This window comes from Euprymna scolopes, chromosome 13, assembly GCF_053919585.1.
Source record: "Euprymna scolopes isolate OS-2025 chromosome 13, ASM5391958v1, whole genome shotgun sequence".
In the NCBI taxonomy this organism is placed as follows: domain Eukaryota; kingdom Metazoa; phylum Mollusca; class Cephalopoda; order Sepiida; family Sepiolidae; genus Euprymna; species Euprymna scolopes.
In genome coordinates this window covers 98,376,173-98,390,531 of record NC_136494.1, presented here as the reverse complement: position 1 = coordinate 98,390,531, position 14,359 = coordinate 98,376,173, and the positions used below count along the sequence as shown (strand labels likewise).

At 32.7% G+C, this 14,359-nt stretch overlaps 1 protein-coding gene across 1 annotated transcript in view; it reads right to left on the bottom strand.

The window, feature by feature from the left end:
* LOC145292104 (serine/threonine-protein kinase Nek10-like) overlaps positions 1 to 14,359 on the bottom strand; it is a 150,866-nt gene that overhangs the window by 71,039 nt on the left and 65,468 nt on the right. Inside the window, exons 5-9 of the mRNA XM_080138192.1 lie at positions 13,322 to 13,417; positions 10,361 to 10,490; positions 8,039 to 8,117; positions 7,097 to 7,164; positions 1,849 to 1,928 (exon numbers count right to left, since the gene is read on the bottom strand). Coding sequence (XP_079994318.1) covers positions 1,849 to 1,928; positions 7,097 to 7,164; positions 8,039 to 8,117; positions 10,361 to 10,490; positions 13,322 to 13,417 — 453 coding nt within the window. The remainder of the gene's footprint in view (positions 1 to 1,848; positions 1,929 to 7,096; positions 7,165 to 8,038; positions 8,118 to 10,360; positions 10,491 to 13,321; positions 13,418 to 14,359) is intronic.

Sequence of the window (14,359 nt, the reverse complement as noted above, 5' to 3'; positions counted from 1 at the left end):
TTTCTATCTTTGTTGAATCCTGTTGTCGTTGACTGTGGGCTTGGCATGACAAATTCAAGTTCTATCCAGCACTGTCAAGTCACTTACAGTAAGATCCTTGGCAAAAGTATAAATCCAGATTTCCTCCTCATCCCAATTATAGGTTTAATAGTGGATAAAGGCGAAGGAACTAACCTAGGAGAAGGAAATCATCAATATGATTAATGGAATTCAGAATAGAGCTCATAAACATAGTAATTGACCTTAACATCAAAAAGACCCAGATCTTACACCAACCAGCTCTTGGCACACACCCACAGCCGCCCACAATCATTATGGAAGGCAACACCTTAGAAAATGTGGATCAATTTGCCTACCTTGCCAGTCTTCTCTCAACAAGATCTATCATCGATGCAGAGATTCGCCTGCGCATCGAATGCGCCAGTGCAGCCTTTGCCAAGCTACGGAAATGGGTATTTGAGAATCAGGACATACAAAGCAAGGTCAAACTGCTCGTCTATAAAGCAGTTGTCCTGCTCACTCTTCTCTATGAAGCCGACAGCTTGACCACCTACAGCAGACATCTAAAGGCCCTGGAGCAGTATCACCAACATTGTCTCCGCAAGATCCTCAGGATTGGATGGGAGTATCATCCCAATTATAGGTTTAATAGTGGATAAAGGCGAAGGAACTAACCTAGGAGAAGGAAATCATCAATATGATTAATGGAATTCAGAATAGAGCTCATAAACATAGTGAAATAGGATACTTGCTCCTCTTTGATAGCTTTTGTGACCAGGCTGGAGACAAATGTCATTTTCAGTATTCCTTTGTACCTCATCAAAAAAACTAAGACAGACATAGTAATAATAAGATTAATTATTTCCAGTACAACTCCAAACCTTGAAGAGTCAGAGATACATTCAGCAGACTATACCTGTACTTCACTTGTAACTATAAAAAAATGACAACTTTATAAAAAAATAATGATCTTGATTTTATTCTCCACTTCCTATTGAGATCACAATTATTAGGTTGATACTCTTCTTGGTATACAGATTTTCAGGAGTAGCAAGGACGTGTCACCAACTCCTTTGGGGATATAAAGTGAAGAAAGCATTTGGATATTGATGATGTTTCCTACCCTATTTCTGATGTTCCTGAAAAGATGTGTTTGTGCAATTAATTCCTATTTCAGTTACAAATTATTTCGAGTTGAAAGGACACACAGAACGATAGCTCTCACTATTCATGTGGTGTACTGGATTATCTTTCTTCCTTTTTTTCCCTTCACCAGCAACCGCAAAGACATTCGCTCTTAATATCAGCAGCAGTAATCATTCTTCTTGTTTTTTTTACCTAAAGCAAGAGATAAACCGACATCCATCCAAAACACTGCATCCAAAAACAAACTGATCTTCAAGCAAAAATCTTGCTTTTTTTTTTAGTGGTTCTGGACTGCCAACTTTGTGTAATCACAACCCTCACCTTGAAATCCAATGATTCCAGATTTGCACAAGCATGTGGCCACGGTTTCCTTACAACAAGCACATGCCAATCATGGCCGCTTATCCCTCTGTCTCTCTGCACTGTCATTACAGTTCAAGATATTGCTGGTTTGCGCCCATGTCACCTAGACCTCTCTAGTGCTTTGTTATATGTCGTTGAGTGAGAACTAGTTTCCTCATAGTCTGGTACAAAGCTACAAGCTCAGAATCTTTCTCTCCACAAATTCAACTCATTCTGAAACTTGATGCCAATAATGATGTACATCTTAGAACGAATTTCATTTATCTCTAATCTAAGCAAATCTCTATGGAGAAGGTAGTTGAAAATCAATGTTGTATGTGAATGGTCAATGTTGCTTACCTTTTAGCTAGGGTAATCAGGGCATGAAGGGCACAATGTATCAGCAGGAGATCAGGAAATGATATCAAGATGATCAAAGACTGAAATAAGATCAAAGAATTTACATGAAATGAAAATGGATCTAAGGTACCAATAATGGTACCTTGTCTTTTAAATGGACAGTGAGAGACAGGGTGATTGACAGAATAACAAAGTGACGGTTAATGCAATAAAATCCCATGCCATACACTTTCTCACATTTATTTCATGTAAAAATAATGTTTACAAGAACTTAATAATGGGAAGTTATTTTTCAATCACCTTATGTATATGGGTGTGTGTGTGTAACGCCTCTGTTCAGTCTCGAAAGATAATGGATACCTCCTGTAAAGGTTGGTTGCATGAGTAATTGTGAGGTAAGGGTTGCATAATCTCCAACCACATCTCTCCTAAATTGGCACTGCTTGAGTCCAGTGGTGAGGATAAGTCAAGGACTGGAAATAATGCTGAGATAAGCAGCAGTTGGAATTCCCAAATGGTCACTCATTTTAGTACTGACCAGGCTTAACGATGATTAACTTCGGTGATGTGTGCGTGTATATATATATATATATATATATATATATATATATATATATATATATATATATATATATATATATATATACACATGCTTCTGGGACTTGACCTTAACATCAAAAAGACCCAGATCTTACACCAACCAGCTCTTGGCACACACCCACAGCCACCCACAATCATTGTGGAAGGAAACACCTTAGAAAATGTGGATCAATTTGCCTACCTTGCCAGTCTTCTCTCAACAAGATCTATCATCGATGCAGAGATTCGCCTGCGCATCGAATGCGCCAGTGCAGCCTTTGCCAAGCTACGGAAATGGGTATTTGAGAATCAGGACATACAAAGCAGGGTCAAACTGCTCGTCTATAAAGCAGTTGTCTTGCCCACTCTTCTCTATGAAGCCGACAGCTTGACCACCTACAGCAGACATCTAAAGGCTCTGGAGCAGTATCACCAACGTTGTCTCCGCAAGATCCTCAGGATTGGATGGGAGTATCGACGAACAAACGTAAGCATCCTGAAGGAGGCCAACATACCTAACATCACCACAACCATTATCCGACACCAGCTGCGATGGACGGGTCATGTTATGCACATGCCTGACAACCGCCTTCCAAAGCAAATGCTCTACGGTCAGCTAAAAGAGGGAAAGTGGTCTCAAGGAAGACAGAAAAAGAGATATAAAGACAACATAAAGACCCACCTGAGACAGTGTCACTTCAGTCTCACCAGTTGGGAGGATGCTGCTCTTCAGAAGGGCATGTGGCACAAGATGGTCCATGAAGGCATGACTCACTCAGAAAAGGACCTCCAGAAAACAAGAGGAAGCAGAGAAAGGAGAGATCTACTACCAATGCAGCTCCTTCTGCCTCTTCCACTACCCAGTCGACCACCAACACATGCCCCCACTCCAATAAAGTCTACGGGTCAAGGATTGGCCTCCACAGCCATCTGAGGACCCACAGATGACCAGACTCAATCTCACCGATGGGAGAACAATCACACTAATCACGAGTGATTGCCGATATATATATATATATATATATATGTATATATATATATATATATATATATATAACTACTTCATTTATTCGCATAAATTTAATATACGAAAGTACAGATTTATGCCTAAACTTTAAGTATTTACTTCAAAAGTGCTCAATACATAGGTAGAGCTAGTTAGTAATTTATAAAATATATATGGCGATTAAGCTACACTGAATATTCTGCGTTTCATCCACCTATAGGATTCGTCAGGCTTATGTGCGAATTCTGTCGTTGCTTCTTGTTTTTATATATGTTGAGGATTTCTAGTCGGCCAATCAGCTTTCTAGTATCCACCGCGCCCCTTCCTACCAGCCAATGGGCATGCATTTTATCAAACAAAGGATCTGTTTTAGAACTAGGTTAGTGGTTTTAGGTGGCCGCTCTCCTTTTTTTTCTTTTTTTTTTATACATATAAATATACCTATGTGCACACAACAATGCACATACATATACATATATATATATATATATATATGTATGTGATCGTTTATGTATATTCATGTTTATTTAATTTATTTATTTGTTTTTTTTTGTTTTTTTTATTGTTATTGTTAGTTTTAAAGCTATTTTGTATCGCTATCCTAGAGTAAGTTTTATTTTGTGAACACAGTTGTTTGCTATTTCCCGCATACAGTTTAATAGATTTTGAGGTTCTTTAAAGTACAGGATAGAAAATTTTTCATGGAGGCATAATTTACATGGGTCGTCTAAATGTCTGCATGTGGTAGCTTGTTTCATTATTTTCCATTCGACTACCGGCAAATGTCCGCTTTCTTTGAGTTCCCAGTATTTATTCGCTAGTGTTGTTTTTATACGGTGTTTTTTATTTTTGAATGTGCTTTTGTGGTCATAGTATCGGGTTTTGAAATCTAAGGAAGTCATGCCTATGTAATATTTCTTGTTATTCGGGTTTTCTTTCGCAAATATTGTTGCTTGATAAACTACGCTTTTTGTTAGACATTTATTTTGGACTGGGCAAAGTGTGCGGTGTCTACAATTGCATTTATCTTGTTCGTTATTAGTATTTTTATTTATGGTATGGTTGTTCTTGTCCAGGGTTGGTTTGTTATTATTATTATTATTATTATCATTATTATTATTTCTGCTAGTGTTGGTTTTATTTCTGTCATGGTGTCTACTTTTTTTATTGTTTATTTTGTTGTTGTTTACATTGTTTTCATTTAGTATTTTGTTATTATGTGCCTTAATTATCATCTCTAAATTTTCGCAACAACTGTAAGATAACTTCAAGGTATTTTTATTGAAGATTTTGTGTAAGGGGTTGGTTGCGGGAAAGTGTTTTTCAATAAGATCTAGAAATTTCTTGCCAAGTTTTGTTTTTAACATTTGATTGTATGGGGCCGTATACCAAATTATAGTTCTTTTTCTTCTGTTTTTAATTTTATTATAGTTGTTGGTGTTTTGTTGCTTATATTTGATATTGATATTTTTGTATCCGCTATTTTTTAGGGCTGTTTCGTAAATATTGGATGACCTGTTAAATGTATTTTCGTCGCTTGAGTTATTACTGAGTCTACTTACGATCGAGTTAGGAATATGTTTTATAATTGATGGTGGGTGGTTGGACTTAGGGTTTACGTAAATTGGAGTAGCGTTATCTTTTAAGTATGAAAGAAAGCGGACATTCGCCGGTAGTCGAATGGAAAATAATGAAACAAGCTACCACATGCAGACATTTAGACGACCCATGTAAATTATGCCTCCATGAAAAATTTTCTATCCTGTACTTTAAAGAACCTCAAAATCTATTAAACTGTATGCGGGAAATAGCAAACAACTGTGTTCACAAAATAAAACTTACTCGAGGATAGCGATACAAAATAGCTTTAAAACTAACAATAACAATAAAAAAAAAAAAAAAAATAACAAATAAATAAATTAAATAAACATGAATATACATAAACGATCACATACATATATGTATATATATGTATATATATATATATATATATGTATATATGTATATGTATGTGCATTGTTGTGTGCACATAGGTATATTTATATGTATAAAAAAAAAAAAAAAGGAGAGCGGCCACCTAAAACCACTAACCTAGTTCTAAAACAGATCCTTTGTTTGATAAAATGCATGCCCATTGGCTGGTAGGAAGGGGCGCGGTGGATACTAGAAAGCTGATTGGCCGACTAGAAATCCTCAACATATATAAAAACAAGAAGCAACGACAGAATTCGCGCATAAGCCTGACGAATCCTATAGGTGGATGAAACGCAGAATATTCAGTGTAGCTTAATCGCCATATATATTTTATAAATTACTAACTATATATATATATATATGCATATATATATAAAATTAATTGGTAGAACAGTTTCGAACCGATTTTATATATCCTTACAAAGATTAAAATCAATATATAATTCTACAAAACATTATGTCTATAATTTTTATTTCAATTTTGATAAAAATTCATTACATAATTTAGAAAATGTCTAAAATTTAAGACTTAAGCTTAATGAATTTTATAAAGAAATGAAAATTCAGGGAATTTTGCTTCATTGGTAATGACTACAGATAAAATTTGATGCAAATCTGATATTTAAATCTTTAAATGGGAGGCTGTACTTATTATTTCTCCGAAACACTCTTCAAAATAATTGCAAGAAATTGAAATTTAAGTAATATTTATTAATCAATATCTGATACCTATTGTTAACATTTCACAAAAATCAGACATATTTAAATTTTAACTAAGGCCTATCAATACCTTTTGACCTACTTTGCATAAAATTAAATTAAATGTAGCCCATATTATAACCCCTTATGTCTGGCAGCTGTCTTCCAAAATTCATAACAATTAGTACATTTGATTAGCAGTGAATTCTGTACATACAAATATATAAACATATACATGTACTTCAAATTTTTCATGAATGCATCCTCTAAATATTACAATTTAGGAAAAATGTGGCCATGTTAGACACTGTGTTGCCGAGATTATACGTGTCAAAATTCACAATGATTGATTCATTAGTATAAAATTTTATTCTGTACAACAAAATATATATATATAAGGATTTTAATTGCAAGGAAATAAAAAAAAACAGGCAATAGAGCTCTTTCACTCTCTAAAGATGGACCTGTAATGGTCTGAAATTAATAAGAAATATTTCAACTTTAGAAAAAGAAAAAAAGAAATTCAATCATTTTTTTTCCTCTTTCTTTTAATAAAATATTTTGCATCTTTAATGTGTTCTAAAAACAGTTTTATTTTTTATTCAATGTTATATATATATATATATATATATATATATATATATATATATATATATAACGCATATACACATACTTAACTTTATATATATGCACTCTATATGTTAAAGGTTACAAAAAAGTAATCTGCTTATGTTACTCACATGTTGCCGAGAATATATATCCCAAAATTCATAATGATCTATTCATTAGTTTAGATCATCTTGAATATATAAATATATATATACATGACTAACTTGATATATCTCAATGAAAATAAGGGATGTTACATTCACACAACACTTACATATGAGCCACCACTGTCAGATTTGTATCCTTTTTATGATGTCAATCTGTAGCAGTAAAGAGTGCTGAAATAAATTGGATGAATTTTTAGAGTAAAAATCTGATCACCTTATGGACATCGGCTGCCAACAGCAAACTCCTATGTTTCCCAGTTGATGAGAGCTTGTGGAATATACCTACAAATGAAAAAAGAATCGGGAAAGATAATCACTTAAGTAAAGGAGAAAGCGTATTAATAGGTAGAGAAGTGGTGGATACTTCTATGGACTTCATTTCCGTATTTTGTTTTCTTCATCTTATTCTCTATTTCTGTGCATGTGTGTGTGTTTTTTTACTTATAGATCACCACTTATCAAGGTCAAAAGCCACTCAAGGAAAAGTGCTAATCAGATGGAATAATTCTCAGTTGAGAGATGAAGCTTATGAGAGAATTGAGTGATTGCTGGAATGGACTGTTCATATAGTTTGAGGGAGACGATTCATAACAGGAAGAAAACTATGTTGTTATCTGAAGAGAAGCAGTCCTGTGCTAATGTGTTCCACGGCTAGGAAAACTTTATTTGTGGAAATTTTACGGCATAGCAACCCTTTTTGGGGGTCATTTAATGCTGAATCCAGTAATTTAGGAAAAAGATTTTAAGCTTCTAATTCTTTATATCTTCTAATATTTATTCATCGTGTTTGGTTTGGTTGTTTTGTTTTACTGTATATCAACCCTTTTTGGTTTATTTAGTGTCAATTCCAGTGTGATTTTAATTTCTCAAGTTAGAAACATTGTAAGAATTTTTTGTAAATATGATTTGGAATTCTTTAATGGAAAAAAATGAAACCAAGTTAATTAAAACATGTTTTGTTTAGTTTTAAATAGTTATAAGGTTTGATCGACATCATTAATATAATTATGCTAAACTCGTTCCTTTCACCGGTTAGCTTAACTGGGGTGCTAAAAATATATTTGGGGTCTTTCAGCTAAACTTAAAAAAAAAGATTAAAAAATCCAACAAGACAAAAACAATCACACTTTTTTGAATGTAAGCAGAAAAGACTTACTGGTAAGTTCTTTGAGGGTGTCTCTTATAAATGGTCTTTCTCCATATTCAAGATAATTGGTAATATTATCTTTGAAAATCTGGAAATAGAACGTTTTATAAAAAACGATTTCTGCAAAATCAAAGCTAAAATGTTAAAAAATCTAATTATTTCAAAGAAGCCATTTTCTCCTAACATGTAATCTAGTATAACCAATCAAAACTTCTCTATGTGAACACACTATTTTCATACTTAAATGTTTGTATTACTTTTTTGAACAATGACCTGTTGGATCTGTATTTGTTATATATATTAAATCTTTATTAAAAACTTCAAATTTCTAAATATTTATATAAAAAAAAAACAACCATCAAATATTTATGAAAACCTCTTCAATTTTTCAAATATTTATGAATGCCTCTTCAATTTTTCAAATATTTATGAAAACCTCTTCAATTTTTCAAATATTTATGAAAATCTTTTGAAATTTATAAACAGAATTTGTATTTAATTCTCATATAAACTATGAAGTTTTATATTCATTTTTTATGAACTACACTTTACTAAGTGTAGTTCATAAAAACTATGAAAAAAAACTATTTTATGAACTACACTTAACTTTTAATAAAAAAACAGTTGTAAAGTTTTTATATGGAATGAAAAGAATTTGAAGAAAAAAAATGTAGATAAAACGAAATTGAAATATTTTAAGTCTGCAAAAACATGAAGTATTTATAGGCACCTACCCCCGAAAAAATAAATTGAATTCAAAACACACATGAGGAGGGCATCCTATGCCATCATATTTGATTTTGAAAAACAATTACAGCGATATTTCCATAACTTTTTATTAAAAATAAGTCAAACAAAATCCTAGGAGATACTATTTCTAAAATCTTTATTATAAAAACTCAGCTTGGAATTTAATTAAAACATAATTTATGAAACTAAAATTACCTATAATAAACAAATTGTTATTAAAACATGTTTTCATTCTCATAAATTCCTACTTCCCATTAAGTAGATGCTATTTCTAATTTCAATCTTAGTAATATTTTTATATATTTATTATCTTAGCATAAGATAGGAAGAATTATAATTATGTTTCTGCAAAGAAGGTGGGATCTCTCTACCATGCTAGAAAACTACTCACACCTGAGAGTATCCTATATCTCTATAAAGCCACCATTCACTCATGCATGGAATATTGTTACGACAGCTGAGTTGGTGCATTTACAACTTGTCTCTCACTCTTAGACAGGGCCCAGAAAGGAGTCTCCAACCTAATAGGTCCCATACTGATAACCAAATTTTAACCCCCTGTACCATCACTGCAATGTTGCATCCTTGTGCATTTTAATAGGATGGACTGACAAACTCATCGCACTTGTGTCTCCTCAACATAAATACTCCTGCTTAATCTGACAAGCAGCAAAATCCCACCTCTACACTGTAGAAATTCCTAGATGCCGGAAAACTTTCATACTCTAATAGTTTCTTCCCTTAAACGACTAAACTTTGGAATTCCTTCCTGGTTACCAGTTCCATGACTGTAATGATATGCAAAAGTTTAAATGTAATGTAAACAAACATTTCGCAGCTCAACTCCCTACATAGTGTCACTGTAGACATGGTCTCAAATAGTCCAAGTGCCTTGTGCCTTGTTTGGAGTGAACAAGAGCAATATATATATATATATATATATATATATTTTATACCTATAGAGACTAGTGTTTCATGTTTCAGTACAGGAAATGATGATTGCTATTGGTCGAAGGATTTGAACCCCCGTAATGAAGCTACTTTTGGCTCCGCTAGTGAGAACCTAAACCCCTAGGCTACCGCTAACCATCACGGAATGAAGGGAAATTTTAACATTAGTAACACTTGATGTTAATTCAGACGATCTATAGTGATCGAGCGAAAGGAGCTTGTGATCTCACAACAAGGTCAGCAGACCGGCTTGTTTTATTTCCCAGACCGTGCTCAACATTTAAAAATTTATTTCTTAAAGGGGTAAAAATAATTATTTTTTATACGTACAGACACTAGTGTTTCATGCTTTTGCAATCATCAGTGCAAGAAGTGACGATTATATATATATATATATATATATATATATATATAATTATTTTTTTACTATAATAATTGAATACCCACAGACACTAGTGTTTCATCCTTTCGGGAATCTTCAGTGCAAGGTGTCACGATTAACACCAGTCGGACGATTTGAACTCGGCAACACGAGACATCTCTATACATATGTAAGTAAATAGTACTTTACTTTATGTATTGAGAGAAATGAAGAGATGAGAAATTTGAAATAAAACAAATAAAACTTACCTGCGCCAGGCTGTTAAGAGCATCAACTTCAAAGAAAAGGGTTTGGTAAATGCTGTCTCGCATCAAGATGCGTAAAGTAATCAATACAAGTAACAGGTTGTCTGGCGGTGCCAACAACTGCCAGAAATCCCTGCAAACATAAAAGGTTTTTATTTTATACGTTTTATGGACAAGGGTGTATTCTCTAATGCTTAATAATTCTGTCTCTCCCTTCCTTAGTAGGACCATAACTCCGCCCATATACATGCTCTAATTGAAAGGGACTTAATTCATCAAGCTCGGCGCACTAGTAGTACAAAAACAGCCTTCTTTGTGTATGTAAACAATAAGCAGAAGCAATAAGTTAATTTTATTACAAAATTTTAGATAAGAAAGTTAGGTACTTGTACAGTTTAATCAAAACATTAAAAAATGATAATATCGAAAAAAGATTATATTGTACAAATCCGTTATTTGAAAAAAAATTTCACTTAATTTCATTACGTAGTTTTTTTTTACAGCGAAAAAAAAACAATTTGTTATCATATCAAGCAAAAGGTTCGATTTTTAGGAAGAAAAGCTAGTATTAAAGATGGGGAGGGAGTGTCAGTGCTTTAAATTGAATTATCTCCCTGTGGCGTGTTCGAAAAATCCAAACAAAAATTAAAAAAAATCAAAGATGTCTACCTTCAACATGCGGTCATAAAAACGCGTTTTTCTGCCATAAAAAAAAAATTAAAAAATAAAAAAAATACTACTCGATCAAATTAAGTGAAATTTTTTTCAGAGATCTTCAGTCCAAAACGGATACGTACAATATAACCTTTTTTCGATATTTTCATTTTTTAATGTCTTGATTAAACTGTATAAGTACCGAAAGTTATTAACCAAAATTTTGGGGGAAAAATGTGTAAAAAATAACAATCAAGCACAATTGCACAAATTCATCAAATTTATGTGGAAATATTATTACAGATAACCTTATTTGATATTTGTTTAACAATAGCAACATAATATATTACATAATGTAATAGCACATGTGATTATATGTCTTCATTAACCACCAACACAGTTTTAATGGCAAAGATGGTACCACTGTAGTAGTCATAAATAATAATTTTCTTTCTTGGAGAAATGTCCCTGTTAGGCAATTTGGTAAGATTTTTTTTTTTTACAAGACAGTCATCACTTATCAAGGCCTGAAGGCCACTCGAAGATAAGGGTTAATTAATATAAGGTGGTAGTGTAGTAAATCGTTAATGGTGTAGATTGAGTAGAATTTTAATTATTTAAGGGGACAACTCAACAAAAACTTGTTTACATTGGACTTGAAGGCTACAATATTGTAATCAGCCAGGAAGCAGGCCAGTGGAACAATGTTCCACAGACGGGAAGTTCTAGAAAAGAAGCTTTGTTTATGGAATCTGCGTTTAGATTTAGGCACAGATAGAGCGTGAGAGAAATTATTGATATTGGTTATAGATGTCGAGTGCTTTTTTGTGAATGTTTGGCAAGAGGGAATGATCAATCAGCTTTAAGGGCCAATTTATTTCACCAGTCCCAAATAGAATTACTTCAACCCCTTTGGTATAAGCTACTTGTTGACTTCTGGCAGCTAAAGAACCTTATTATACTTCATTTTCTCACTTGAACAGTGTCCAACATCTCCAACCTATGTCAAATGGTTCAAGCAAAAAAAAAAAAAGTTTTGTTTTCCACTTTGTGTGATGACCAGTTTTGTTGTAGATACAAATTCTTTTTTTTTTTACACAGGCATCACCACATTATCAATGCCAAGAGGCCACTCGAGGATAAGGGTTAAAGAGTGTACAGTAGAAATTGGACAATATAGTAATCATTAGTAATGGAAATTCGGTAAATTTGTTAACTTATATTGAACGGCTCATCAAGAACTTGTTTACGTTAGACTGGCAGCATCAGAAACTCTGGTCACCAGTCAGGGAACAAAACATTTATTCAGCATTGCATAATCCTAATGTCTTTTTTAAAAAGTGTTTATTTGTAGCCATTGATGACATTGCATTTAATCAATATTTACCATTTGTAATCACATAAACACTGGAATGGTAATCTTTTGAACCTTTTTACTTCATTCATGTTTTGACCAAATCCAACTGAATGCCTGTTGCAGTTTAAAGATTATGTGAAGAACTTTTCAAGCTGACCAGTGATGCATATTTTTACAAGGAATGGCATGTTTTCTTCAGAATTGTCTGATCTATTCTCTGTTTCCTTTGTTCCAGCTCATTTGATTCATTGATCTAGTGGTCTTCATCAATTCATTGTTTTGATACCTTGTTGTAATATAGCTTCCTATTCCAGTAATATGGAGGAGAATGATTGGTTTTTATGCAATAAGTAAAGGACAACATTGATGAAAGTTCAGATGTGGACAAAATATTTTTGATGGCAAAGAAGTTTTGTTACTTTGGTGATACCATTGGAAAACCGAGTGGAGCAGATGCTAGTATGACTGCAAAAATTGAGAGTGGATGAAATAAGTTAAAGAAACTTCTGCCTTTACTAACCAATACAGCAATACCATTGTTGACCAACGGAAGTGTCTATTAGGCATGTGTGTGCTGTGTGAAGAGTACATTGTGCTGACGGACATGAGCCCAATACATTGTGCTGACGGCAATAGGCTCGATATATTTTGATAATGTTAATATGCTCAATATATTTTGATAATGGCAATAGGCTCAATATATTATGCTGAAGGAAATAGACTCAGAATATTGTGCAATGAGAAATAAGCCTTAAATATTGTGCCAAGAACAGCATGTTCACAGGGATTTTAGTTTTCTATTACCTTACATTTTTTCTGTTTAATTAAACTTCATGTTGGATATAATTTAGAAATATTTTTAATAACAATGATTATAAATAATTTAAGTGTTAATAATATAAATATAAGAGAGAGAATATAAGCATGATTAGTAATATTAGGAATTTACTCACCGATTGCAAAGTCTCTTCTTGACTAACAAACAAAAAATATCATGTAGATGCTGTTGAGATAGATGCCGGAAATTTCTGCAGTTTTTGTATTTACAGCTGTAAAAAAAAGGGATAATATCAATTCTTTGAAATGAGACAAAAAAGGTTATGCTTAAATGTTCAGAATGGCAAAAATAATTGCATATTATGAGTTTAGATAAATTTTTAAAAAAATGAATTTTTATTATTTACTTACATTGTTTTTTATGGTATATAAACTTCTTTCAGGTTATCTAATGCTGACAGGTTCTACTACTTTCAATTAGAATGGATCTAGGAGTAAATTAACACTCATCAAAACTATAAAATTAGAGCTTTATCACAGAACGAAATTTAAGGTTATAGTTAGAACCAATATTTATTTACAGTTTCAAGACAAAAAGATAAAGAATAATAATTAGAAACACAAAACCGAAATAAATAGCTTGTGATGATGACAAAAAATAAATCAGTGCTGTTGTTTTAAAAGTAAATTTGCTATAATTGTGAATTGATCAAAAGGGTTTTCTAATTTTGCTTTGTGTGAAGTGAAATGAAAGTTCCAACCTTTTCTTAAATGTATGCCATTATTGAAATCTTATTGGCCAGATACGACTATTTTTGTTTGTTCTCTTTTTCTCATGTCTATTCTTGTATGGTATGGACTTATCTTGGAATTTATAGTTCCAGTTGCTTGGTGTGTTAGTGTGTTATGAGGCACTATTTTGTGGAAATTAAAATTTTCCAAGCTAAGAGTTAAAAGTAGAGATTATATACTGAGAAAAAAAAACGTGTTTTGGAGTCAATAATAATTATGAGACAATTGGATTCTGGAAATTTGATATGCTAAAGTTTCTGGTGATTGATGTTTGTGAAAGAAAATGAAAGGAAGCAAAGTGAATAGAAGACATGGAATATGATAGGTCTTAACACCAATAATCTGTCTTCATTATACGAGTTGATTTTTTTTTTCTTCTTTGACAAGACACTGAAATAAGTCGAGTCGCTGTGATAAATTTT